The sequence below is a fragment of the Pituophis catenifer genome, unplaced genomic scaffold (genome assembly GCF_029215685.1).
Source record: "Pituophis catenifer annectens isolate HBS135680 unplaced genomic scaffold, rPitCat1.0.hap2 SCAF_14, whole genome shotgun sequence".
NCBI classification, from domain to species: domain Eukaryota; kingdom Metazoa; phylum Chordata; class Lepidosauria; order Squamata; family Colubridae; genus Pituophis; species Pituophis catenifer.
Window position 1 is genome coordinate 59629 of NW_027256894.1, and position 27563 is coordinate 87191.

General features: G+C 49.7%; 2 protein-coding genes across 3 annotated transcripts; one reads left to right on the forward strand and one right to left on the reverse strand.

Moving 5' to 3' along the window:
* The first annotated feature begins 302 nt into the window (after positions 1 to 302).
* PRC1 (protein regulator of cytokinesis 1) lies at positions 303 to 10401 on the forward strand. The gene is made up of 14 exons (XM_070953444.1): positions 303 to 369; positions 466 to 598; positions 683 to 805; positions 881 to 1117; positions 1185 to 1355; positions 1442 to 1591; positions 1756 to 1903; positions 1977 to 2113; positions 2194 to 2289; positions 2370 to 2516; positions 7262 to 7363; positions 8537 to 8635; positions 9348 to 9521; positions 9875 to 10401. The coding sequence occupies exons 1-14, from the start codon at positions 359 to 361 to the stop codon at positions 9950 to 9952; spliced, it is 1806 nt and encodes a 601-aa protein (XP_070809545.1). The 5' UTR covers positions 303 to 358; the 3' UTR covers positions 9953 to 10401.
* Positions 10402 to 10538: 137 nt separating this feature from the next.
* On the reverse strand, positions 10539 to 26043 carry UNC45A (unc-45 myosin chaperone A). 2 transcript variants are annotated; one of them, XM_070953263.1, is made up of 19 exons: positions 25846 to 26043; positions 25714 to 25750; positions 25455 to 25630; positions 25217 to 25309; positions 24227 to 24394; positions 23423 to 23591; positions 19644 to 19814; positions 19400 to 19571; positions 17363 to 17663; positions 17114 to 17208; positions 16598 to 16739; positions 15285 to 15425; positions 15003 to 15130; positions 14092 to 14158; positions 13890 to 14003; positions 13653 to 13768; positions 13211 to 13328; positions 12980 to 13135; positions 10539 to 12729 (listed from the first exon to the last, which is right to left on the reverse strand). In XM_070953263.1, the coding sequence occupies exons 1-19, from the start codon at positions 26041 to 26043 to the stop codon at positions 12466 to 12468; spliced, it is 2826 nt and encodes a 941-aa protein (XP_070809364.1). In that variant the 3' UTR covers positions 10539 to 12465. The 2 variants fall into 2 exon arrangements, with proteins under 2 accessions (XP_070809364.1, XP_070809365.1); XM_070953264.1 differs by lacking the exon at positions 25455 to 25630 and having other exon boundaries at positions 10541 to 12729; positions 25846 to 25885.
* Between the last annotated feature and the right edge of the window lie 1520 nt (positions 26044 to 27563).

Consider the following 27563-nt stretch of genomic DNA (forward strand, 5'->3'; position numbering starts at 1 on the left):
CTTTCGGGCGGTTTCCTGGGGCTCTTTCCCAGCGTCGCCCAAGGTTTCTGGGTTTCTAGCCTCGCGCCACGAACGGGCTGCGGGGCGACTCGGGCGGCGTTGCCCCAACCCGGCGAAGCAGCATGGCCGGCCCTGAGGAGCTGCGGCAGGGCGGGGCGGCTCCCGTGCGAGGCCAGCAGCGACGCGGGCCCGGCCTTCGTTCCGCTGGCCTTCCTGGCCCCGCCCACAACGGTCGCGGAAGGGCGCTCGTGGGCGGGTCCTCGGACGGAGCCAATCGCGGCGCGGCGGGGGTTTGAATCGCGAGGCAGAAACGGTCGGACGGAGGTGCAGCGGGCGCGGAGCCGCCTGGCCGGCCGAGATGAGGCGCAGGTGTGAGGGGGCCGGGAGGGGGGGGGCGCGGGGACCGGGTGGGGGGCCGGGGGCGTCCGAGCTGACGGCCCCCGTGCTGCTTCCCTCCCTGTACAGCGAGGTCCTGGCCGGCGAGTCGGTGGCCTGCCTGACCCAGGCGCTGAGCCACCTGCGCGGCATCTGGGAAGAGATCGGCATCCCGGAGGAGCAGCGGCTGCAGCGCACCGAAGTGGTCAAGAGGCACGTCAAGGTAAGCGGGCCGGGCCGGGGCGGGGCGGGGCGGGCGGAGGCTGATCGGGGGCTGAAGCGCGCTCTTCTCTCCCGCGCCGCGCAGGACCTGCTGGAGCAGATGGTGGCGGAAGAGGAGAGCCTCCGGGAGCGGCTGCTGAAGAGCATCGCGCTGTGCCGGAGGGAGCTGGCCGCGCTGTGCCAGGAGCTGCAGTTGGCGCCCTTCCAGGTGAGTCCGCGTGGCGATGCCCCCCCCCCCCGCGCTCCGCCGGCCGAGCCCACCTGTGGCCTTCCTGTCTTGTAGGAGGAGGAGGAGGCCACCATCCTGCAGCTGGAGAAAGACCTGCGCACCCGGGTGGAGGTGATGCTCAAGCAGAAGCGCGAGAGGCGGCAGGAGCTGCGTGTCCTGCAGGAGCACGACCAGGAGCTGGCGGAGCTGCTAGGCCGGGCGCCCTACAGCATCGGCAGCAGCGAGGCTGTGCCCAGCCTGGCGGACCTGGACCACTTCCGGCGCCACCTGGCAGCCTTGGCAACTGAGAAGGTCTGGGCGTCTCCAAGAGGGGGAGGGGGGGTGGCGGCTTGGTGCTGATCCTTTCCTTTCCCCTTAGGAGCATCGGCAGGCAGAGTTTATCCACCTGAAGCAGCAGGTTGTCCTCTGCATGGAGGAACTGGAGCAGGAGCCCAGCACCACCTTTGAGCGAGAGGCCATGTGCCAGGATGCAGGCGCCTTCTGCCTCTCCTTGAACAACTTGGCTGCCTTGAAGGATCTGCTGCAGCAGGTTGGGGGAATGGGCTGCGAGGGGGCACCCACCTACCTTCCTTGAGTTTTCCTTGGATCTAAGGCTGTTCCTTTGCTGTCTCCCAGCTGGAGGACAGGAGAGCTCAGAAAGAGGCCGTATGTGAAGAACTGCGCTGCCGCATCCTGATGCTCTGGGACTGGCTGCAAGTGCCTCCCGAAGAGAGAAACGCCTTTGCTCCGTACATGGAGGGCTCCAGAGCCAGCATTATGGACGCTGTAAGAGGCTGTGCTCCCATTCCTGGGTACAAGGGTCCTGCTGGCTCCTGGGGGTCCAGGAGCAGCACTCTCCCCTACATTCCTATTGAAATGCCGTGCGTCAAATAAGCCCTTTCTTCCTTGTGTTTCATTGCCTTGATTCCCCTCCCTGCTGCCTCTTTTAGCTGCACCTGGAAGTCGACCGCTTGGAACAACTGAAATGCCAGAATCTGCAGAAGGTGGTGGAGGCCATTAGGGCTGAGCTGGCCACTTACTGGGACAAGTGCTTTTTTGGGGAAGAGCAGAGGTGCTCCTTTGGCCCCTACTATGAAGGTAGGTTGGGGACCAGAGTGAGGCCATCTTCAGTGGCCCTTTCTGCCATCCCTCATGCTTTCCTCCTTCATAGACACCTTCACTGAAGAGTTGTTGCAGCAACATGACAATGAGCTCACACGACTGAAGCATTATTACAAGACACATCAAGAGCTGTTTGAAGCAATCCACAAGTGGAAGAGAAGCTGGTGTCTCTTTCAGGAGCTCGAGGTAGTTGTGAGCCGGGCTGGGCTGGGCTGGGCTCAGCTGCCTCTCCAAGCAGCAGGAGACTCACCTTTTCCTCCCTGTAGAAAAAGGCCACCGATCCAAGTCGCTTCACCAACCGAGGAGGCAACCTCCTGAAAGAAGAGAAACTGCGTGCTAAGCTGCAGAAGACTCTTTCCAAGGCAAGTGGCCCTTCCCAGCCACCCTCCCCATCCCGTGAACCTCTGGCAGCCCCACCTAAATCTGCCTTCTTCTGGTGTAGTTGGAGGAGGAGCTGAAGGTTCAGGTTGAGCTGTGGGAGCAAGAGCATGCTCAGGACTTCCTAGTAAGTGGGCAGCGCTTCATGGAGCACGTGGCTGAGCAGTGGCACCTCCATCATCTGGAGAAGGAGAAGGAAAGGCAGGAACGGGTGAGTTGGCAACCTCAGCCTTCCACCCATGGCTGTTAATTTATCATGTCCAACAAGGGTAGCAAGCCTGTTGACTTAGTCCCTCTAGCCAGAGGGTAGCCAGGAGGAGCCATTTTGCCTGCAAATCCATCCAGCAGTTTGCTTCCCCCTCTTCTTAAGGAGGCAGTTCTGGGCTCCCTTCAGCAATGCTGGCCTTTTTGTTTCTTGGTTTGTTTTTAATAGTAATTTTATTAAAGATTACACCATTATATTTTATCTATAAATTTTATTGGCCGCCTGTCTTACCATACAGTTAGATGGAAAAGAATAAAAAAAATACAAAACAAAAATAAGAATAAAGGAAATATGTAAAGAAATGACTTTCCCCTTTAGTAACTTTCGCAAATACGCAAAAAAATCTCTTCTCCCCTTATCCCACTGGTTACACACAAACAAATCCATCAGGCCTTGTTACTTCAGTCCTGAAGCCAGCAAAGATCCATTGAAGGGAAAAGAACATGTCTACTTCAACCTTTACTTTTAACAATCATGTTAGTCCCTTCAAATAATATCCTAGAACAGGGGTCTTCAACCTGTGGTCCACTACCAGGCCGTGGCCTATACCTACAACATTTCTTTTCATTTTTCTTTGTCCCTTCTCACCGAATTATTCAAAATATTAACAATTCTGTTCTCTAAATATAGGAAAATTACCCAGATTACTGTCTTGGTTTGTCATCCTTTGAATTATTAAACATGAACCGATTTCTTTTGTATGTCCAGTGAAGCATCTTTTTCCTTGCATTCTTACCACTTTCAGATCAGTCTCAATCATGCCAAGAAATGTTTGTTCCTCTTATATGGCATCTTTGAAGCACAGTCTATCTACAGAGGCAGATATTAATTTCTGGCTGTATTGTTCAAAAATGTCCTTCAGTACATCTAATATTAAAATATTTTGCTTCATTCTATATTAGTAAGTCAAGTTTGAGTGTTCTCCTTTAATTGTAATGTTTAATTCCTTCCGGTGTCCAACTTTTTTTTTAAAGTTTTTTTAAATTTTTTACACAAACAGACAAACAAACAATGTATTTTTTCTGAACAGAGTATTGGCCAATAGATTTAAACAATTTTTAGTCATTTCACCTAAATTTACAATTTATATATTCCCTTTTTGCCATAATATTTATTCTCTCTTTTTTAAAACCAATATTACCCTTCAATTTTTCTCTTCATCTCTATATTGAACCCCTTAAATTTAAAATCTCACATAATATAATTCCTATCATTTCCTCCATTGTCAGCTATTTCAATATCCAACATCTTAATACAAATCAATTAATTATGTGGTGTTACAGTCATTCCTTATAAAAATAATAAACCTAATTGTTTTATACCATACATTTCCTTAAATCTTATTCCAAATAATAGACATCTTAATAAAAATAAGTTACTTATATAGCCATCTTTTCTCTTTATATAATAATAATAAACCAGGTAACTTTCTACTATATATTTCCTTGAATCTTCTCTAGTTTTCAATTATTTTATCAAACATGTATTTATACCTTTTCAAACAACATTTTAATCATTTTTACTTTCACCATAATCCAATTAATTCATAATACCATATCATTTCAACTTTTTTCCTTGTTTGATTAGGTTCCAAATATTCAATTAAAAATATTCCAATTGTTACAATTTCCCTAATTAAATTTGAAGATATTCTAGCTGTTATCCTCTAATTTATTAAACTTATTCATATTTCTAAAACTTATCATTATATAAATTCCAAGAATGCAATTAAGAATATTCCAATTGTTACAATTTCCATAATTTTGGTTAAAAATATTCCAACTATTACATATTCAATTCATTCATACATCCATGAGTTTCCATTATTTATATTACTTAATTAATATCACCTCAGCTTTTTCTTAATGTTCATTACATCTATAAATCTTATTTCAATTCATATTTCAATTCTAAATATATATAACATATTCCTCTTTCATTTCTTTCTCCCTTTCTTCCTTTCTGTTTTTCTTTTTTCTTTTCTTTCCCCTTTTTTTCTTTTGTGCTTTTAAAATCCTGAACTCTCCTATTTTGCCCTGTATTTCCTGTTTTGTTTTTTTTTTAATTTGATTTATATGCCGCCATTCTCCGGAGACTCAGGGCGGCTTACAGTGCGTTAAGCAGTGCGTTTTCCATCCCTTTTCCCTCTTTCTTGTCTTTCCACTGTAAATCCCAGTGTAATCATTTAAGTTTTTTATATTCTTTCTATTCCACCCTTGTCCCCCTCTTTGTTCCACCCTTTCTGTTTTTCCGTTGTTAATCCCAATGTACTCTTTAAAATTCTCCTTTTTATTGTTACTACCCACATAATCATTTAATTTTCCATAGTCAATCTCGTTGTCTTTGTCTTCTTTATTTTCAGTCTCCATGTCTTGCTTCTCATTTGTTATCTCCTTGTCAGCTTGAGTATACTCTAACACAATTTTTGGATCATCAAGTTTCGGTTCTCTGTGCAACATTGTAATTATTTCCCTTACTTCCGTTTTCAATGACAAATACATCATTTCCATCATTTCCATCATTTCCTGTGCCATTTTATTCTTTCCAGATTAATATTGTTCCAATTAAAAGTATTGTTATATTCCTCTTTTTTTAATAACCAAAGTCAAGCCGCTTGCAGACAAACAAATCCTCCTTAGAAGTTCTCACGGCTGTTATCACTATCAAAGTCCAAGATTTTTTCTAGAGCAAAAGTTCAGTGTTGTAATGGTCTTATTTCTTCTGAAGGTGTATTACTACATTCCAGAATTCCAATCAGCAGCCTAAAAAAATATCCATTTTGTTTCAATCCATGTTAATAGTCTTTATTAGTTTTTTTTTCTTTTTTTTTTTACCTTTAAATATGCCAAATCAGTTTTAAAATCCAATCTAAATTACACAGTCCGTTTTTCCCCTCTTATTTTTTTGGTACAAAACTTCTATTACAGGGCTTAGTTTCCAATTTCTTTTTAGTTTTTCTCTAGCATTCAAAAAAGGATCATCTTGCTTTCTTTCCAATCCTTTATCAAGTTATGGGATTGTATTTCTTCTAGTTTTTAAAGTTCTCCAAATATTTTTATCCAAAAGTCAATTTTCTTTTTGGGTTTTTATCAATTTAAGTTCCATTTTAATCATCTTCCTTCCTTTCCCCCATGCCCATTAGCTGCTGTTATTCCGCTGGGGCTCTTTCAAATTTAAAGATCTTTTTTTTTTTTTCCTATGAGTTGGCTGTTACTCACCTGGCTTCAAAACTCCATTCAAGTCACTGTTCCTGCTCAATGCTTATCCGGTTGGCCCAGCTTTTTGGCAGCTGCAATGGCCACTGCCCCCGCTGCCGAATTTGAGAGAGTTTCCTCTGACCTTCAAGGAACTTGCCTGTTCCTCTTGGTCTTCCAAGGTGCCTCTCCTTCCCCGTCCCTACGAGACGTTCCGGTCTGAAGACCCCTCAACAGTGGCTTGTCAGTCAGGGTTTTCGCGGAGCTCATCAGAGCCCGCTATTTCCCGACTGTCTCGCCGCGACGCTTCCGATCAAATCCCCCGGTGTCCAATTTTTTAGAGTTGTTTTTTTTTCCGAAGAATTCAAAATGAAAGCATTTTCTCATGGGAAAGATTCTTTATAATTAATTCTAAAATTTTATTTCAACTTTTCCTTGTCCTGTTTTGTGACTTTCTAAATCAATGTTTTATTCACCTTTTTGCTGTTTATTCCAAAAAAAGAAAGTTAAGTTCTTAAACTTGTATTTAAAACTTTCTTGCTAATGCTGAAGGAGACTCACCTGGTGCTGCAAAGTCTTTCAATCCAAAGGCTCCTGGTAGCTAAAAAGCAGCTAACAAGTAATTTCCGAAAACAATTAGAAAAGGAAGTAGGCGAATGGAGTGACGTGTCAACGGCGCCAACTGCACCTGGGACAAAAAGCAGTTCAGGGCTGAGAAAAGTCAGGTCCTGCACTTAGGCAAGAAAAACCAAATGCCCAGGTGCAGAATGGGTGGCACCTAGCGAATGTGAGAGAGAGCCAAGTGTCCTAGTAAACCAAGTATGAGCCAGCCGTGTTTGGCAGCTACCCAAAAAGCCAATGCAATCCCAGGCGGCATCAACAGTGGAATAGAATCAAGATTGCGAGAAGTGTTAGTACTGCATTATACTGCACTAGTGAGGCCACACTTGGAATATTGCATCCAGTTTTGGTTGCCACAATATAAAAAAGATGTTGCGATTCAGCATTGTCTGGGATGGTCTAGGATCCCTGCTTGCACAGGACATAGAAGACCACCGCGGTCCTTTCCACTCCTATGATTCTGTGCTCTAAGATGGATATTCCTTTGCCTCCCAAAGCTCTAAACCCATCAGAGATCTTGGGGTCTCTTCACAGTGATCCCATCTTTGGTGGGCTTTGGGACACACAGAGGAGGGCTCCACCACTGGATGCCAGAAGGCTCCTTTCCCCATGTTGAAGCAGAGCCGGTTCCAGCTGTGCTGCTGAGAGCACTTGGCACAGAGGTGGTGAATTGGGAGGCCTTGCAACCCCTCCTGCAGCGTCTTCCTCCCCCAACTTCTGACCTGCCCTCTGATTCCAAGTGTGATAGCTAAGCAGCTGGTCCTTCTCTTTCATCAAATTAATTCATCAATTAAATCCTTTTTTAAAAAAAGTTCGCTTGAGATCACTCAGATATGCCAGGTCCTGTTTAGCCTACTCCATTCCCTTGTCTTTCAGCAACTCAAAAAGTCCCGACAGACGGAGGAAGAGATGCTCTATGGCAGCACCCCTACCAAGAGACGGGCTTTGGGCATCGCCACACCTGGCAAAGCACGAAAGGTAAGTGGGGTTGCCCAGAAGTCAGGGTTTGCCTTTTTACCTCGCATATATAAATGCAGGACAGCTTTTTTCCTTTCCTCTTTAGTGTCATCTTTTCCCTTTGTGGACTTTTTTCTCTGGAGCCTGGAGACTCCTGGCCCTTTTTGAGTGCCTGAAGATACCTCAGGTCCACCCCCAGAAAGGGGGTGGGTGGCTTTGTTACTTGCTATATATCCCAGTTAGAAGGTTTTTTTTCTAAACAAATGTAGTTTTAAAAAACTGGGGAGGTTGGAGGGCATCTCTAGGATACAAATGCCTCCCAACAGCATTATCAGGTGCAAGGTACCAAGGACGAAACGATGGCTTGCTCAGGGTAGTTTCTTTATTGCTGTTCACACATAAAGAAAATCTTGCCAGGCTAAAGCACCTTGGAAAGATTTAGGGAGGATCCCTGCTGGGCCTCTTTCTGCACACCAATGACTCAAGGCTGATCTGCCTCCAAGTTCCTTGGGAAAGGCCCCCACCCTCTTGCAACTCAGCACCAGGTTCCACCAGAAGCATACAATCCATCCTTGCACAGGAACACATTTCAAGGTACAATTGAGCAACCAAGATGATTAGGGGGCTGGAGGCTAAAACATGAGGAACGGTTGCAGGAAGTGGGTGTGTTTAGCCTAGTGAAAAGAAGGACTAGGGGTAAGAGGATAGCAATGTTCCAATATCCGAGAGGCAGCAGCCACAAATAAGAGGGGATCAACCTACTCTCCACAGCACGTGAGGGCAGGGCAAGAAGCAGTGGGTGGAGGTTCATCAGAAGGAATCCAACCTGGAACTAAGGAATTTCCTGACAGGACCAGCTCGCCTCCATTGGGGTCTCCATCACTGGAGATTTTAAAGAAGAGATTGGACAGCCATTTGTCCGGAGTGGTATAGAGTCTCCTGTTCCTTCTAGTAGACCTCCATGGTCCCTTTTCAACTCCCTTATTCTGTTATTCTGAGTCTACCAGTAAAATTATGCCCTTGCTCAGGTTTCTAATCCATTTTCTGTGCAGCTGAAGGTATTGCAATGTAGAGACATGTAGATCTGAAAGTGAGAACTGATTAGCAGTACTTTTCCCTGGAAACAGCCATCAGATATTTTTTGCTTTGCACCAGGGACCACTTTCTTTCCTAACACCTGGACTTTTCTTGCAGCTCAACACTACCACGACTCCCAACAGCACCATCCGCTCAGCCCTGAGAGGTTCGGTGTTAAACTCCCCCGGATGCCACCCACCCCTGTCTGGAGGCAAGGTAAAGAGTCCGGAGGGAGGCAGCCTCCCGTCCCATTCCAGCTCTGTCTGAAGGCCAAGAGGCAGGAGAAACTAAAGGAAGCTCAGCAGTGGGATCTGGGCAAGTGCAAAAGTGGCGAAGTGTAGAAGTGGAAAAATTACAAAATTAGGGGAGAACTGTAACAGAATACCGTAAACTGCTTAGAAATGAGAGAACACAGAGATTGCTTCCTGGAGAAGCTGAAGGGGCTCAAGGTCCTGGTGTGTTGTCAGCTGGCCTGACACCATTGCAGCACCCAAGTGCTACACAGGCTCCGGGTGTACTTGGCAAGAGGTCTTGGCCAAAATAGAGGTTAGCCTCCTTGGGTGGGCTGCTGCCCAAATCCAGCCCTTTAGCTGTGGTACAGGCCTTCTGCAGCTCAAAGTTTTGGAATGCAGACAAAATTATGCAGAAGGCAAAAACAACATGACAGCTGGGACATTCCTACATTGCCCTCAGCTGTGCCCAGGTGAGCACCAGAGCTCACATAGTGCACACCTGTGGCACTAGGGACTGAGAGGCTGGAAGACTGGAAATACCTTCAGAGCAATTGTTGGAGGAGGATGGAGATTGGCAGTCCTAAATTCCCGGAATAGCTCCACCATGGCTTTGTTAAACATGGCCCCTCCTGTGCCCGTTCCTTTAATCTTCTGGCTGTCCTTGCCCAAAGTGCCACTCCCCTCTCTGCCTGCAGCCTGTCCGGACCCCCATCCGTGTGGTTGCCAAGACCAAAGGCCAGATGGAGCGCAACAAGGAGAACGTGTCTCCAATCAACAGAACAGTTCTGAGCGGTGGGTGTACCCCGACAGCCCCTGCCCAGCGCAATGGCAGTATTTACTCTATTGCCAGCACCTATTCAGCATTTGCGGTAATTCCCTTCTCCCTCTTCTTCCCCTCTGCCCCTCTATCCCCGCTGGCTCTGGAGCCAGAAGCAGCCTACAAGAGTCGCCAGATGGCTGCATTCCCCATCAGATCCTCTGGCCAATCAGCCCTTGCCCAGGGGCTGGGTGAGTCCCACTTGCTGCTAGGGCTCCTTTTGCTGCTGCTCCCCCTGTCTGTAGATGGCAGTGGCGAAAGAGGGGCCACTGCATGCAGAGGGCTTCATGGCTAGAAGCAAGCTTGGGCAGGGCAGCCCACAGTTCTGCCTCCCTCTACCCCGTTTCTTCCCTGCCGCTGCTTCCACGCCCACCAAAAACCCTTGCTGTTTTTTTCCCTCCCCAGCGCGCACTTTCAGAGGCTTCCAAATCTGAGCACCCGTCCCACGTCCTCAACTCCACGGTTTCCAATCCTGATGGCTGAAGGGGAGCTGTTACCAGCCCTGGATCCTCTCACCATCCAGGGTCCAGCATGAACTGGACCTTCTGGAGTCTGGTTTATGCTGCCATTTTTAACTCTTTTTAATGAATTGATTTCCAAGTTTTGTTACAGGGAATAAAGGTCTAGATGCAGCAGCTGTTCTGGGCCCAGGCCTGCTGCCTTGTTCATGGGGGAGGGTGGGCAGGGGGGAGCAGACGGAGGTTTGCCTCCCTCCTTTCCTTGGGCAACCTTGTCCACCCAGGCCTTTCAGCAGATGGTCTCCTGCTCACCTTGGGCACAGGAAGTGGAGACACTACAGCGAGTCCTATAAGGATGCATCACCTCCCTCTTCACCGACTGGCCCATCTCCTGACTGGGCTAAGAGGCTGGCATCCCTGGCACTTCATCTGTACATTTAATGATCATGGCTAAATTTGCACCTTCTTCACTACAGCAGCCTCTTATTTATTTGTGTGGCTGTTCGCTTGCTCAGAGATGTAGGTGAGCAGCAAAAAATCAGTTGTACAGTTTTGAAAAAGCTGTTTTTTTATTTCTGACTTAGCTCTACATAAAAGATAATTTTATTCTGCATTTAATGTTGTACTTCTCATATGTAAACATTGCTGTGCTGCCTTAAGAAACATCTGCTGCTCATCTCAGAGGAAACCTGCACTCACACACACACACACACATCCAAATTTCCTTTTCATGTCCCGAGATCAAGATGGAACTCTGTGAAGCTGCTCGACCTTCAGCGAAACATCTGTTGGACGTGGCCACATCCTGGTGCCCCAACTGGTCATATTTCCCTGGGAAAAAAGTTGGCCCCACAAAATCTGGCCAAGCCTCCCAAGCACATTACGTACCCCAGCCCCAGGTTTAGATGGCCAGCGCCTGAAAAAGAAACAAGCAGGGTGAGGCAGCAAGGGCTGCAATGGGGACAGTGGGTAGCGCTGCGAAGGGTAGGTTGGGGGAGGCCATGTAGCCACTGGCGGCAGCCCTGTGGGGGAAAAGGTGTGTCATCTGGAGTGGGTGAGGTCACAGCTGCACCTCTGCCTGGCTGGCTGCCTGCCCTGGGGCAGTGGGCCAGGCTTCCAGTGCAGCCTCCCGCAACAGTAACTTGGAGGGTCCAGACAGTCCCAGAGCAGTGCCAACATGACACCCAGCTATGGACCCCAAAGAACGCAGCACACACAAAGTCCGTTCAAACCTTAGTTTACTAAATAAACCAGTTTTTTACAACGGCTGTTAATTAACTGCATTAACAGCTGCCAAGTATTCAAACAAGAATACTGAAAGCTTACTGTGGTTGGCAGAATGCCCAGAAGCAATTTGCAGAAAGCTGATAAGCAAGACAAGGTATGTGAAACGAAGTTGTTCCCTGCTAATTGCTTCAGTCAGTGTTCCTCCTTAAATAGGCTAAGGGAGTGGCCAATTAGCCCCAAGTCTTACTCTCAAGGAGACCTCCTCCTGAGGTGCCACTCCTGTCTTTTGGCAGCTCTGCGCACCTGTGCATCGAGAAAAGGCTTGTCCTCTTCACTTAAGGGAGGTTCTGAAGGCCCTGACTGAATCCCTGCTTCTGGCACATCTCTAGCCTCATTGTCTGACTCGAGTGCCAGCTGTCCAGGCTGCTGGCGCAGCACACCAGCCTCCTCGCTGTCTGAATCAGCTACTAGCTGCACAGGCCGCTGATAGGCCAAAACACCCTGCAGCCACACCCACCACAAAGCTCCAGCTTGGCCTCACGCAGTGCACTGGCCCACAACCCTCCATAGACAGTGGCTTGGGCCTGCCCTTCATGCCGCCGGCCCAGCAGAAATTTGTAGCTGAACTCTCCCCACCTGGCCTCTCCCCCAAGCACCATTGGCTTGGATGGTGGGTGCCTTGGATGGTAGCGGACGGTGTAGTCTTGGCACTGGCTGAGCTGGCAGCCCTGCAAGGCAGTCCAGCAGCCGAGGGGGCAGGTAACGGTCGCTGCTGTGTAGATAAAGCTGGACAGGCCCACAAGCTAAAGGTGGGGCCTGTGCAATCAAGGGGCCGGGGGCCTTCTTAGCATGTCAACATGGGCATGGCCACCCAGCTGGGTATCTGAGCCACTCTGGGAAATGTGATTCCCCTTTAGAGACAATTTCGGATTTTTCTCCCCTCCTGCCTCTCCCTTGTCTACATAGAGCTGCTTTCACTGTTGCAAATGCTACAATTACAAACATTGAATATACCAGATGCAGGTTTCTTTTGTTTTTATTTATGCAGTGTGTCCCATTATTCCCTAAATCCTACAGAGTTGTCTGCCAGAGTACAAAATGCTGAAAGCGCAAGAGAGAAGAACCATTGTGTGTGTGTGTGGTGTGTGTGTGTGTGTGTGTGTGTCTGCCCCAGGACCCCCAAGAACTCCCGCTTTGCCAAGTCCCAGCAGCAAATAGCGCCCCACCAGGCCAGCCTGGTGCATGTGGCCAGGTGCAGCTGAGGTGCTTCTGAGCAGGGAGTGGGGGGGGGAGGAAACGGGACGAGGGCCCTCACTCCCCGGCAGCAGCGTTGGGCTTTATCAAGCCATAGGAGACAGCATGAGCCAGGCACTCCTGGGCCAACTGAGCCACCTGGGGCTTGTCCTCTGCCCTGGTCGCCACAGACAATATCTCCAGCATCTCACTCTCCATCAGCTTTATGGCCACCTCCCGGTCAGCTGCCATCATGTTTCTCACCACTACCATGCCGCGATGCTGAAGCTCTGTGCAGGGGCTGAACAGCAGAGACTGCAGGATTTCCAGCCAGTCCGTTGCCTTGGAGGAGAAGCAACAAGAGGCAGGTTGCAGGCATGCCTGTCCCTGTCCTTGCGACCCACTGGATGCTCCACCAGGCAACAGCCCTGCTTCCAGAGCTGTCACTGCCCCTGGAAAAGTAGGTCTGTGGCAGAAGGATCCTGCCACTTGCCTTCCCAGGCTCACAGACCAAGGTGCACCCCTCAGAAGTGTGCGTGTGCACGTCTGCGCACAAGGGGGGGGGGGCAAGAGGTAACTCACACAAACTTACCACTTGGGAAATCCGGACACAAATCTGTGGCAGCAGCGAGGTCAAGACTGCCAGCGTCCCAGAAGCTGCCCGACGAAGCCTCTCATCTTCCTCCCCACTGTACAAAACCAGCAGTTTGAGCCGATCGCTGTCTTCAGCCAGAAACAGCTCTGCTACCTGTATGAAAGACGAGTGGCTGTCAGGCCTGAGGGATAATGCCCACCCCTCCCCAGTCTGCTCTCAGCTGCCCACCTGGGGGCTCAAGGCCAGGTTGCACATGCACTCCGTGGCCGCCAGACGAATCATCTCATGCTCCTCAAACATGAAGCCTTCGATTATGGGCACAGCCTTTTCCTTCACAATCTTCTGCCTGCAGGAGACATGAGAAGTAGCCACAAGCCTAGATGGCGCAGGTTAGAGTTCAGTACTGCAGCTACTTCAGCTGACTCCTAGTTCAGCAGATCAGCGGATCAAATCTCACCAGCTCAAGGCTGACTCAGCCTTCCATCCTTCCAAGGTGGATAAAATGAGGACCCAGATTGTTGGGGGCAATATGCTATTTAGTATACTGTCTTTGGTGTAAGCCGCCCAGAGTCCTCGGAGAGTGGGTGACATAGAAATATGAATAATAAAAAATAAAATAAATAAAATAAAAGCCATGCCGAGATCGTCCCACACCCAAAACAGAACTCACCTGAGCCTCTCACTGGTCCCAGCTAGGTTGGTGAGTGCCATCAGCCCTTCAAAATTTTGCAGGCCGGAACGAGTCAAATGCAGGAGGCTCATCAGGGGTCTGACAACCTCATAGACCTGCAGAAGAGAAGTGCCCAAAAGTGCCCGGCTTAGCCAAGAGGAGCCCTGTTCTTATCACAGGAGAGGAGGACCAAGAAAGAGCCACCTCCCATTCCCACCAGTGCTCCCCACCACAGACCCGTTCTCCAGGAAAAGCCATCTCCGGAGCCGTTGTGATGGCAATCTTGGCCAGAGCTTGTGCGGCCTTGCTCTGCCCCACTTCAGTCCCTTCCAGAGCCAGAGGGATGAGCGCCTGTTGGGTGACAGGGAAGGGGGAAAGAGACTAGTCAGCCCCAAGAGCCTTGCTGGGAAGAGCAAGAGGAGGAAGGGGTAATACTGACCTTCCCCCCTCCGGCAGCTACCACAGCCCCACGGTTCTCTGGGTTATCCACTATGGCCAGGAAAACCCTATAGCACAGCAGGATATGGAGGAGGGGGGGTGGTCAGAGCCAGGTTCAAGCACATACCCTCCCACCAGCCATACGGGAATAGAGAGATGGCAAGCAAATAGGACTTCTTATCTCCACCCTGTCCTGTTGTCACACAGTTTGAATCACCGCTAAGACATGTACGATCCAGAAACTCTGCCTCATCGGAGAGCAATTTCAAGCGGAGGTGACTTGGCCTCCTCTGGCATGCTTTCAGTTAGATACCTGCACCGGGCAGGGGACTGGATTGCAGGCATAAATGGCATTTTCTAACTTTTGGGACCCTAGTTTTAACTGAGGACCCTGGAGGTGACCGAAAAACAGCAGCTGCAGAAGGCAGGGCTGGGCTGTATTTTTCATCCCTAGAGACTCTGTTGGGCTCTGACACGCCCCCCCCCCCCAAAAAAACTCCAAGAATATTCAACTAATGTTTTCCTGTCTCAGGAATCATAATGCTAGTTTGCTCCAATAAGCCCCAGGGAGAAAATGATGCTTCAGACCCTTCTCCTGGAAGGACTATGGAGATGCATGGAGCCCATAGACTGCTGATTCTCAAGAGTTCCCTTCCCTTGTCCAAGTATAAGTCTTAGAGGAACCACTGCCTAGCAAGGTCAGCAGTAAAATGTATCTCACAGGTATAATTAATGGAGCATTAACCAATGTCTGAATGCCTCGAGATGCAAGTCATCTTTGGCAGGAAAAATCAGTCGGCTAGCTGTCCCTCAGAAACTCATGTCATAAACTGGGGAACCCCGCCCCGCTGCCAGCCCCACTTGAATGTTCCAAGTTTATTTGCCTCTGGACTCCAGGTTGTCAAGCCTCACCTGGAAATCAGCTCCCGGCAGGCAGGGCTTAAAGAAGGACTCTCATTCTTGATCATGCAAACAAGAGCTGAAACCACACCTGCGGCCAAGAGCTTCTGCACACGCCTGTGAACGAACTCTGGCTTATCCTAGAAGATGAGATACGTGAAGGCACCAGCAGAGGCAGCCCTTTACAGGTACCTCCACTGCACCTCTGCCCACCCCCCTAAGATGCACAGTCCCTTCTCTCCCGCAGGGCTTTTGCCTCCACTCTTCATCCCCCCGGGCACTTGTCTGTCTCACCTTGGGGTGCTTCTCAGGGATATGCTGCTTGGCATATTTAGCAAGTTCCACCATCTGTGGGTCAGGTTCCTCAAAGTCATAACTGCTGGTACAGTTGACCAGTGTAGAGGCCACTGCAAATAAGCAGCTCCGATTCTCTGTCTAGGATGGAAGCAAAGAGCAGGGAGAGGGGAGGTTTATTTAGCAGTCCTTTGAGTTCACGGATCAGCACCTGTAACCTGAAGATATCCTGGAATTCTGGAGTTGGATAAACAAGCACTTAAACCAGAATGTTCCAAGAATCAAAACTGAGCAACCCCAGAGACAGCTATCTTCTTCCACTGAACAAAGCCAGCCCATCCCCCTTGGGGCTACTTGTCTTATCATCATTAGGACATATCTTTCATAATTCAAGCAGAATCTGCCTTCCCCTGAGCTACCAGTCAATGGGCTGCACAACAATCATTTTTTCAAAATGTTACTGCTTTTATCGTAGACAAACGCGCAATACAGCCATACTGGATAGTGACATGGCACTTTTCAAGCACAGGGGCAGACCAGACTTGAGCACAGACTCCACCCAACCTGAAGCACATTCTCACAAGAAGCAAGAAACAACAGGACAAAGAGGCCAACATGGGAAGTAGACCCAGATGCCCCTATCTACACCGAGAGCCTCATCACAGGCCCAACAAGAACACACAGGATCAGAGGCAACTTCACATGTTGTTCCTCCAATGCAAGATATGCCATCATCTGCTAGCAATGCCCCTCTGGATTCTTCATACAACCAATAAAACAACTTTGCACAAAAGAATTAAGGGACATGTTTGACATCAGAACTCAAGCAATGTCTAAGCATTTCAACTTCCTAGGAGCCTCCATAGAAGACTTCAAAGTGACTCTTAGAAAAGCAGGACTTTCACAGGATCACCAAATGAGGAAGAGCTGCACCCGCAGACATTAAAAGGCTTCGGACAATCTTTCAACAAATACAATGGGTTTTAAACAATTGATGAAGTACTCTGTCTCACATCGCTCCCATCTGTCAGACCAACCATCTTCCTCTGCCATTTTTCCCTACCTCACCCCAATTTAACTCCTACAGCTACTGTGGTGCAGCTACTCTGTGCATCTGATGAAGTGAACTAATAAAAGCCTTCCCTAAAAGTTGTTAATCAAAGAAGATGCACTCTGAGTTTCGACTTCAAGGACCAATCGTAAGTAGCATCCATTCGATTCCAACACAAACTTGAACAGTTGCTGAATGAGTGGTGTTTAGCAAGGACCACCCATTATTAGAATATCATGTTCAACTCCCGAAGAAGCTCTACCTGTGCCAGCTGGAACAGAGCCTGTAGAGCTGCCTTGTCCTCCAGAAGTTCTTCCTTGACATCTGCGTCCAAGGTAAGGAATGCCAAACCTTCTGCTGCCCAGTGGCGGGTGCCAGCATCAAGGGTCTCATTGCACAACCATCTAGATGTGGGACAAGGGGACATTACATCCACTAAGGCCCCGGCCATTCAGTAGGGAGCATTAGAATTTCACTGTAACCATTAGGAAAGAGCGCTCAAACATGCAAGGTTGACAGCAATCACAGAAAACCAGATCTAGTCCATATTGCAACTACATCAGATCTGCTCAGGCTGTTAGCTTCCATTCAGCATAAAACATGTCGACCTGCAACCAGATCACACTCACCCGTGGACGTCCACCACATTTACAAATGTGAAAGCAGCAAGCAATACTTGATGCCTTCTCCCCCAAAGAGTGCCAGACCAGGTGGAACTGAAGGTGCTGGAGGCTTTAGGGCAGAGCACCTCTTGCAGCCAAGAAAAGCCCACACTCACTTGCAACACTGCTTGGCCAGTTTCATGGTGGAGCCTTCGGCAAACTGTTTCATGCTGAAGTCCGTGCCCCCTGCCGAGCCCAATTTACAAAGGCCCTGAAAACACAGACAACAATTCATCATACAACCTGCAACAGGCAGGTGTCACTTACCAAAGGCAAACAAGCAACAGAGAAAAAGGAGCGCATCTGAACAAGCTCCCTTCCTCCCTGTCACCCAACTTGATCCAAAACAAGCTCCTTCTACTCACCACCAGGGCGCGGATGCGAATGCTGTCACGGTCACTGTGCTTGTAAATTTCCTTGAGCAGCGTCACACCATTCGCGGTGATGAAGGAGGCACGTTTGGCCTTATCAGCTGCGTGGATCAGGGCCTCCACAGCCACAAGCTGGTGAGGCACCTGGGATGAGGCACACAACGCCAGAATGTTCTCCATGATGCCATTCAGTTCCAGCACCTGGTTCCCGGCCTCTGAAGGGCCTTGCAGGAGACAGCTCACTGTCTGGATGGCCCTGAGTTTCCCAGGCATGCCGTGATCCTGAAACCAGTCCCTGGAAAGGAAGAGAGAACAATCTCTTATCAGCAAAGAGACTAAACATTTACATCTACTATGTAAATACTGAATATATGTTATAGGAAGAAACCAACATCTAAAGTACCATGTTTTCCCGAAATTAAGACCTAACCAGAAAATAAGCCCTAGCCCTTTTAGCCTGCTCCAAATATAAGTCCTACTCCAAAAATAAGCCCTGGTTAAGATTGTCATCAGCTGGGTGGGATGCGCAGGGAAGACAGGTGATCCGGATGCACTACGTGGGCTACGGGAAAACAAGAGTTGGTGGGATGGAATGGGTAGTCGGCAACAGGAGGCTCGTCTTCACATCTCTCAGTTTGCCTGTGGCCCGTGCGGCACATCAGCTGCCTTCCCCCCACCCCCCACCCCGTGCTTCTGCCTCTGTCTGCTGCAAGTGCGAAGATAATAATAATAATAATAATAATAATAATAATAATAATAATAATAATAATAATAATAAGTGGGTGCAGCAAAATTTCACAAACTGACTACCTACAACGCCATGACCGTGTTGCTAAAATCATTCACTGGAAATTGTGCCAGAAGTTTGGATTTGAGTACAGCAAAAACCACTGGGAACATCAGGTTGAGAAAGTTTTAGAGAATGAGAAACTCAAGATCTTGTGGGACTTTAGGATTCAGACTGACAGGCACTTGGTCCACAACACACCTGACATAACAATAGTTGAAAAGAAAAAAGTATGGTTCATTGACATTGCAATACCTGGTGATGCACGAATTGAAGATAAGCAGCAAGAAAAAACCACAAAGTACCGGGACTTACAAATTGAAGTTGAGCGACTGTGGAAAAAGAAATCGTGTGTTGTCCCGATTGTAATTGGAGCCCTCGGAGCAATACCCAAAGGGCTACCCTGCTATTTAGAAATTCTAAATTTGCCGGACTTGAACATTTTGACTCTACAAAAAACCACCTTACTCGGAACAGCTTACATCCTCCGACGATACCTTAACAGTTCCTAGGTCCTTGGTTAGGACTCGAGCTGCTGAGCTATTAACTAGCCTCAAAGGCTGTGAATCTCACTAAAGATTAACCAATAAATAATAATAATAATAATAATAATAATAATAATAATAATAATAATAATAATAATAATTTTATTTATATACCGCCCATTCTCCCGAAGGACTCAGGGCGGTGTACAGCCAGAATTAAAATACAAATATACAAATATACAAATGAGCCTCCTGCGGCCATCTGCCCACTCCAACCCGACTCTCAGCTTTCCCACAGTGCGTCCGGATCGCCTGCCTCTCCCCCATCACTCTGCCTCCGTCTGCTGCTTGGACAGCTAATCAACTCACCTGTGCTGCACGGGCTGTGCTGTCACAGTGCGCACCAACCGAAGGGCCAGAGGGCTGCAGCTGGACACCGTTGGCCCCCTGCGTGCTCGCCATCTCTTGTGCCCGCGCCCACCCAAGCTGATCACCCTGATATTGTGATTTTCCAAAAATAAGCCCTAATGCTTATTTTGGAACCCAAACAAATATAAGACTGGGTCTTATTTCGGGGAAACATGGTAGCTCATACCTCTCTCATTCGTGAGGCATCTGCCATGAAAAGCTCACCAAAAAAAAGTCGGCAGAGCCAAAAGACTGACAACCAGCCCAGTATTCATTGCTAAGAATTGACAGCTCCCTCTGTCAAGCAGCAGTTCTCTCCAAAGGGTCACATTTACACACTCACAGACCTACCGGACATAATTCTCACAAAGTTGATGGAAATTCTCTCTCTCGCCATCACACTTCAAGTCCTCATAAAGCTTACTGAGCAGCACAGCCACAATCATGGGGGTGTTCTCTGTCACACGCAGGCCTCCAGGACTGTGAGGCACTGTGCTCCCAACCTCCAGAATCTCTCTGAGACCTGCAAGGAACTATTGTTTACTAAAGCAGAGAAGGGGCCAAGAAAAGTTACTACAAAGGGAGTCATGCTCACCATGATCAATGACCCAAAGAGTCAAAGAATTGTTGGAGGCTTGCAGCGGCTTTGGGGCTATTACGCTGATCAGCAGATTGAGGATACTGTCACGACCATAGGAAGAGATGCCTGCTCGAGTGAGAGCCTCTAACAGCCATCTAAGGAGCAACCTCAGCTCTCTGGATGAGTCTACAGCAAGAGCATCAGATGGAGCGGTAAATAACATTTCTACTGATACTTGTGAGCAACCATCACTTACAGCACACAAGTGAACAAAGGCATAACTTGACTTAGCGTAACTGTTCTCCTGCAAATATCCAAGATGCTTTATCCAAGGTAAATGCAAATAAAAACATGAATATGAGATGTCTAAAAATACAATAATTATTAGAACATCCTCCCCCCCAAGCAACATGCAGCACAATTTGAAACAAGGCAGGCCAGGCTGTATTTTTGTTGTAAAGCTGGGAAATATGCAACTTACATTTCTGGCCCTTCCAGGTATGAGTCATGATCTAGAAAAGGGGGGGGTCAAACTCAATTTCATAGAGGGCTGCATAAGGGTTGTAGTTGACTTTGGGGGCACAGCTCAACGTCACTCGTGCTGGGGGGGGCGCATGTGGTGGGCAGGGCTGGGGGATCCATTGTCTCCAGCAGAGGAAGGCAACACCAGGGCAAGCGCCAAACTCTTGTCCACCAGAGGAGCCTCATTGTCCCTCTCAGTCCACGGAGGACCCCTGGATGGCAGCATAGGCTGCCCCAAGCCCTGGGCAGTGGAAGGCAAGCACTCAACCTGGCCCTCAAGCTCCCAGAGCACCAGGACCTCACAGCCTAGCCTAGCCCAGCCCAGCCCCACTTCCCCAAGAGAGCGCTCAGCTGCGCTTACTTCCTCGAGGCTGCTGCTGCTGCTGCTGTGCTCTCTCTCCTTGGCCAGTCCCAAAGGTGCTTTTTCAGGAGGCAACTGAAAAAGCACCTTTGGGACAACCATGACCTGGATGACTAAGAATCTCTACAGACATTTAGCTATACAATTTCAGATGAACCCCCTTTGAATGGTGTGGGAGTAGGAATGGATTTCCAGAGGAAAAATGGCAGACTACAAAAACCATTAGCACTACTCAGGTGACTCTGAGGACACAGATAAACCTCCAAGTCCTTCAACAACCCTCTAAAAGGATGCAAATAACCAGCTGTCTGCAAGGAATATAAATCCTTCCATTCCCCACTATCCTGTCAGAGCTGAAGAAGCTTCTTGGATGAGAAGGAAATACCAAAGGAAATACAAGACAGTCCAGTTGCCTCCTGAAAAAGCACCTAATAGCGTTTTGCTGGACTACTTGCAGCCAGAGGCTGCTGGATGTGTGTGCACGTGAGCAGTTTGCTCCAGGACGTGCCATAAACGTGGGAGCATTTGGGGAAAAATTGGAGCAATAAAGCAGCATTTTGAACTATCAGCTGACTGTGTTGCCTCTGTGCCGTGTCCCGGGTCATCACAGGTATGACATCACAGAAAGGGCAGCAGGGCTGCTAGTGGCCAAGTGTTAAGGTAGGACTTCCCTCTCTCTCATTATAATCTCCTTCCTTCCTTCCTTTTTTCCCTTTTCTTTTTCCTCTATCTTCATTTTTTCTTTCTTCTTCCTCCCCTCTTCCCTTCTTTTTCCTTTCTTGCTCTCTTCCCCACTTCCCTTCTTTTTTCTTTCCTCTTTCCCTTTTTCCTTTCCTGTCCCTTCTTCGATGCTCAAATGCAAAAGGGGAAACATTTCTTGATGCCTCCTCGCCTTGTGATCGAATGCCACTTTTGTTTGTGGCCACTTAAAAGACTGAGAATAAACCAGGCTCAGTTTATCCCGTGCTTGCATTTAGTGGGGGCATCCACAGACAATACAGTAAAACTGTCAAAATGATGGCTGTGATAGTTGATCAGAGCTCCTCTGTATTTTATGTGCAACAGCTTTAGCGTTTAGGAACAGAGGTAAGTTAGTTGCATTTCTATTAATACATAATCCTTAAAAGGGCTCTCCTGTAGGGACCCTGCCATGGTCTAATTCAGACTGGAAAAATAGCAAAGGAAAATATTTCCCCCCACTCTGCTTTGTCCTGTTTTCCCCACTGGAAATGGCTGCTTGCAACACACAAGGAGAAGATACTTTCCTAAGAGCTCACAATTCAAGAATACTAATGGTAACTTGGATTGCCAACAAAGTTCTGTCTGTGACAAAACAGAACAAAAAATTGCTTTTTCCTTTGAACTGGGGCATCTCCAATCAATTTGCCTCTCTTTCCCTCCCTCCCTCCTTCCTTGCCTCCCTCCTTCCCATTTCCTTCCTTCCCTGCTTTTTTTTTAAACTGCCAGAGGCTCTGTGCAGAGCTGGCAATAGGCAGGCAGTGGTGGGCAGAGGCTTCCCATTTTGACCCCTCCCCCGTCGTTGCCTCTGCGCCTGACAGGGCCTCTGCACAGCTCTAAGTTCACATCTCCCAGACCCGTGCACGTTTGTGTGTGTGCGCGCGCATGTGTCTTGCAGCCCCACTCTCTCAACAGACATCTCCTGCGATGGCAGGCTGTAAACTAATGAAAGCTATATTTTTGGAGTGCTTTTTCTCATCTTTTACCACTTTAATGCTGTGTGGCCAAGATACTGTGGACTGCACACCTCCCCCAACCTGCCACCAACTGCATTGTGCTTTGCACCCCACCCCCAGCTCCGTAAAAGACTGCAAGAAGCTCCCATACCAGCTTCTCTTCTCCCATTCTTTTCCTCCCCAATGTCACAATGTGGGGCTGCAAGGGGAAGACCACCACACGCACACGCACACAGACAAACACGTACACGAGTCTGGGAAAGGTGAGCTGAGAGCCACGCAGAGGCCTGTCAGGCACAGAGGCAAAATGGGAAGCCTCTGCCAGCTTAAAAAAAAAAACCCTGCTGAGAATTGCTTCCCTTTTTGTCCACTCTCCCCTCCATTGCTTCCATGCCTGGACTGAGTCTATGCCTGATGCCGAAAGGGCAGTTCTGCTTCTGCCTCACCCAATAACTGGCAGGCAGAAGCACAATAGTCCTAAAGGTCCCATTTTGTCTCATTCCCATCTTCTTCCTTCCTCCGTGCTCAGGAAGTGCCGGTGGCAGTGCCTTTCCCACATGGGGGCGGGTTGGTCCCAGTGAAAGGGGCTGCGAGGCCACGCCAGTGAACGGGGTATAGAGGCATTGGTGTGGACATAATGCCGATCTACAACTTGATGCAGCCATCTGGGCCAGAACATGGTCAGCCTTTGATCTGAGCCACACAGCCGCCCTGGAGCCAGCAAAAGACCGCCCCACTGCCTAGCCCCTGCCCCCTCGGTGTGCGCAAAAGAGACGCCAAGTGCTGGCATCCTGGATGAAAGGGAAGTGCTCAGAATGCAGTCAGCCTGCAGGGCAAGACAGTCCCCAGGGACGCCAGGCCCTGCTTGCACTCATTGCTTCCTCTGCGCATGGTCGGGGTGGAGCGGGGGCAACCCGTCACCAGCTCTAAGGTGGCCATGCAGATCTAAGGCTGACCGTGTTCTGGGCTAGATGGCCGCCATTCAAGTTATAAAGCGCCAGCCTTTGCTGTCTCTAGGACAGCCCCCTGGGCCAGATCTAGCTACATCATGGGCCGGATCTGGTCGGATCAGGCCTTGAGTTTGACATGCCTGAGTTAGAACACCCTGTAATCCATCCAGACAGCATCATGAAAATTTATCTCTGGCCATCCTTCTACTAAGCAGTAGAGACAGTGATGTCATCCCCACAACTTCAGAAAGGCAGCTGGAGACTCACCTGATGCCAAAACATTGTCTTTGTGCAGCACTTCTTTCTGCAGCCCCTGCCTGAGGGTCTCAAACATGACCTGCAACAGGTTATAGGCAGCCAGTGAAAGCTGCTCATCCTCCCTCTCTAGCACAGCAAAGAGGCGTCGAGACCCCAGGTCACTCAGAATCACCACCGTCTGTAAGAAAGGTCCCAACTTTGAGACAAGGGAAGTACCAGAGTAGACCATCTTACCTATCTTCTTATCTAAGACTAACTACTCTGAAATTCAAGTCTAACTAGAATTGCTCTTGAGGAAGCAGGCACAGCTTCTTAAAATCCTAGAGAAACAGAAAGTTTTCGGATCCAAGCAGGTAAGGCTAAGGAGGTGGGGTTGATTTTTCAGTAACACAGTGAGATCTAGTCCCCACTGAACCATACAAAAAGATCAGAGTTCAGCCATGCTAGTGTCCATTCCAATATGGCAAGGAATCACCACAATTCCGTGAGCAACACAAATCCAAAACTATTTCCAGAACTGAGCTACAGAACAATGTGATTGTCTTGCTCTCTCCCAAGCCCCTTTGCTGGGTCACAAAAGGAGTCTGATCAGCAGAGATGCTTTCACTAGTTCCTGGTTGTGTGCAGTAGGTGTTTCAGTAGGTTCAGGAAGGACACTCCCACCCACCCACCCAGTATGCTAATTATTTGGTTAGATACTCCAAGAGAAAGTGAAGTGCTGTTAGCACCAAAGCACCATCCTTGAAACAGTTAGGAGGTAAACCACGTGAGCCCCCCAGCTCTGAAAAAACATCATCTTGTAGAAGCCCTTACTCGAGAACAGTGGCCACGGCAGAGGCCAGTGAAGGTCCGCAAGGCTGCTATCATCATATCCAAATGGCCTGTGTCCAATAATTGCAGCAGTAAGCACACTCCATCATTTTGGAAAATTTTCTCAGCACCAGGCTCCTCTCGAGCTAGAACTATCAAGTTCTGAGCTGCCTGATCAGAAAAAGAACCAGTGTTTAGCTACCTGAAAAAGCTTTCCCTGTTCAGACTGATTTATATTGCATTGGGAAATCTTGACCCATCATACACCCACCTCTTGCTACACACTGGCAGAAGCAGACCTTCCAACCTAAAACCCTCTGCCTATACAAGGCGTCACCCCACTCCCAGAAATCCAAGCCAGAGAAGCCTTTACCTAACAAGATTTAAAGTCTGCTACTACTTCAAATCAGGAAATGCTGCTATAGGTTCTTTGGGGGAGAGAGTGAAGGAAGATGGGGTTGGGGTGAAGCCTCAAAGCTTATGCCCCATTATCGTGAGACTGCATGCTCACTCACCCACTGACCGCCCCTACCCCCTATATACCCACTTTATTTCCATTTCTGACACAATATACAAGTGAAAGACCAGCTAGAGCTGCAATGGCAAACCTATGGCACGTGTCACAACACCCTCTGTGGGCATGTGAGCCGTCACCTCAGTTCAGCTCTGCTGCACATGCATATGCGCCTCCTGCCAGCCGATTGTCGGATCCCTGCTGCACATGTGTGGGGGGGGAGGAGCCCCATGGGGGGCCTGAGTGCACATGCTTTGGGCACTCAGTCCAGAAAACGTTAGCCATCACTGAGCTAGAGGGATGGAATATTTGCTAAACTGAAAGCAAGAATATGCTACATCTAAAATTCTGCACTGCTTCTACACTCTTTCCAGCCCACCTGTCATTTGCAAACTTTTGCTTTCAGAATAACAAGTTCATCAGGCTTCATGGGATGCCCAGCCCATCACCGAGGGGCATCCTAACTCCCTGACCAGTACCTTTTGCTTCTTGTCTTTATTCTTTGGCTCGTTGCTCAGCAGCAGTTTAAACATGGCTTCTACTTTGGAGTCAGTGCATGTCATGGCTTTCATCTGAAACCAAGAGGAAGAGACAGAGGGCTGCTACCGGCCAATTCAGAGCCTTATCTTAAGGAAGCCAAGAGCGCCTGCTCTGCATGGCACCGGCCCATCACCGAAGCCTCTCGGTACAGCTGGAGCGGAGGGCCCCGGGGCCTACCTTCTCCTGGGCGCTGCTGCCAAGGTCGCGCAGCGCCTCCTGGAAGGCCTTGTTTTTGGGCTCCAAGCGCATGCACCGCTGCAGATCCGAGGCGGCCCGGTCGAGGCGGCCCAGGCCCCGGAGGGCTTGGCTACGGCGGAAGAGGCTCTTCACGTCATGGCCGTCCAGCTCCAGAGCTGCGCGGGAGCAAAAGGGAGGCGTTTCGGGGCCAGGGCCGAGGCCAAGGCCGCCGGGGAAGCGGGGGTGGGGGGACGCTCACCTCGGGAGGCATCCGCTTCGGCTTGCGCGTAGTCCTCCTGCGAAGGGAAGGCAGCAGACGGGAAACCGAAAAAGACGCTCCCCCCGCTCCGCTCCGCCCCACCCCGCCGCGCCCCTCGGCGGCCTGGCTCACCAGCTTCAGGTGGCAGGCGGCGCGGTTGCGGTACAGCAGGGCGCGCTGGGAGGCCTCGGGCCCGGCCTCGGGCAGGTCCAGCGCGCGCGCGTACGCGGCCAGCGCCTCCGCGTAACGGCCGGCCTGGAAATATTCGTTCCCCTCCCGGCGCAGCTCCGCCATCGCTGAGGCCGCCATGGCGCGTCGAGTGGGCGTCATGCGGACGCGACGGCCACCACTTCCGGGGGCGGGCCCTGCTCAGGGCACGTGACGGTGCATCTTCCGGCGGCGCGGCGGCGGCGGAAGTGCAGGAGGTCGGCCGCGGTCAGCGCCAGGACGAGCCCGCCGTAGAGCCCCACGGCCAGCAGCTGCAGCAGCGGGCTCCTGCGGCGGGACGGAGCGGCGTCAGCGGGCTCCTCCCGCCGCGACTTCCCCCCCCCGCGGCCCGCCTGCCCAGCCTCACCGGAGCCCGGCCGGGAGCGCGGCGGAGGCGTTGGCGCTCCGGGGATGGTCGGCGTCGGGGCGCGAGCAGCAGGACTTGAGGGCGCCGCTCCCGCCGGGCTGGCAGCAGTAGGCATCGGCCGGCGCGTCGGAAAGGCGCGGGCAGAAGAAGGCGGCGTGCAGGCGCCCGTCCGCGCCCCAGTAGCCCTCGCAGAGATGCGCGTTGGCGGCCGCGAGCGGGAGAGTCCGCGAGGCGGCGCCGCTCAGCTCGGACGAGCCCCGGCGAGAAGCGGCGAGCCGTGCCTGGAAGTCGCCGGCACCTGACCGGAGGATGGCCGGCAGCAGCAGGAGCCAGAGCAGCATCTTCCCCGCGGCTCCCAGGCTGAGGCAGCCCGGACTGGTCGGAAAGGCAGGGAAACGGCGCTCACCGTCCTGCTCCCACATCCATTAGCGGCCACACACACACGCCCCGTGCCATTAGGCCCTGCTTTTAGCCCCGGCTTCTGTGGGGACGCTGCCAGCCTAGCGGCGGGGAGGATCCATTAGGGAAAGGAGTCTGCTAATGGGGTCCTGAACTGGCCTGGCTACGCCAAAGGTTTAGATAAGGAAAAATGAGCACGATGCCTTTTGATGAAGGTCCTGGCTGATGTAGCAGGCCTTTGCCAAAGCTGGTCTTGGACTGGGCAAAGCCGGCCTACTTGCCTCAGCATCTGTTTTAACTCTGAGGGGAGCTAAGTTTTCAAAAAAGCAGGAATTATGACTTGCAGAAATCAAAGCTGGAAGAAGCCACTTTTGTATCCTTCTCCAGGAAGGAAACATGCAGACACTTGAAGAAACACTTCTTCAACACTTGAAGTCGGTCAAGTGTTCCAGTGATAAGAAATGAAGTAGCTCGGACATCCCCAGAGGAGGAAGGAAAAGGCATGCATTGGTGACTCATTACTCAAGAGGAACAGAGTCATCAATTTCTTTAAGGAAGGGAATTGGCTCACAGGTTCAAAGACTAAAGATGTGACAGGTGGATATTACACTTAAGCCCACCTATTATTAGAATAGAATAGAATTTTATTGGCCAAGTGTGATTGGACACACAAGGAATTTGTCTTGGTGCATATGCTCTCAGTGTACATAAAATAAAAGATAAGTTCATCAAGATACATTCATCAATATTAGCCCTTTCTCCTCTTTCATGTAACTAAGAGTCTGAAATCAATTTCCAAGGTCTATGAACAATTAGGCAGAAAAGCAAAGGATCTTGCTGCCCAAATTGTTTTCTTATCTATATGCCTGACAAAAAG

What these genes read in the sequence shown, in the direction of transcription:
- PRC1 (XM_070953444.1), top strand. An exon ending in GAGCCAGCATTATGGACGCT is followed by an intron (nt 1,592 to 1,755) that starts GTAAGAGGCTGT and finishes TGCCTCTTTTAG; the next exon opens with CTGCACCTGGAAGTCGACCG. An exon ending in TGCAGAAGACTCTTTCCAAG is followed by an intron (nt 2,290 to 2,369) that starts GCAAGTGGCCCT and finishes CTTCTGGTGTAG; the next exon opens with TTGGAGGAGGAGCTGAAGGT.
- UNC45A (XM_070953263.1), bottom strand. Translation starts at nt 26,043, where the DNA reads ATGACGCCCACTCGACGCGCCATGGCGGCCTCAGCGATGGCGGAGCTG. An exon ending in CGAAGCGGATGCCTCCCGAG is followed by an intron (nt 25,631 to 25,713) that starts GTGAGCGTCCCC and finishes GCTCCCGCGCAG; the next exon opens with CTCTGGAGCTGGACGGCCAT. An exon ending in GTGTCCGGATTTCCCAAGTG is followed by an intron (nt 12,730 to 12,979) that starts GTAAGTTTGTGT and finishes TTCTCCTCCAAG; the next exon opens with GCAACGGACTGGCTGGAAAT.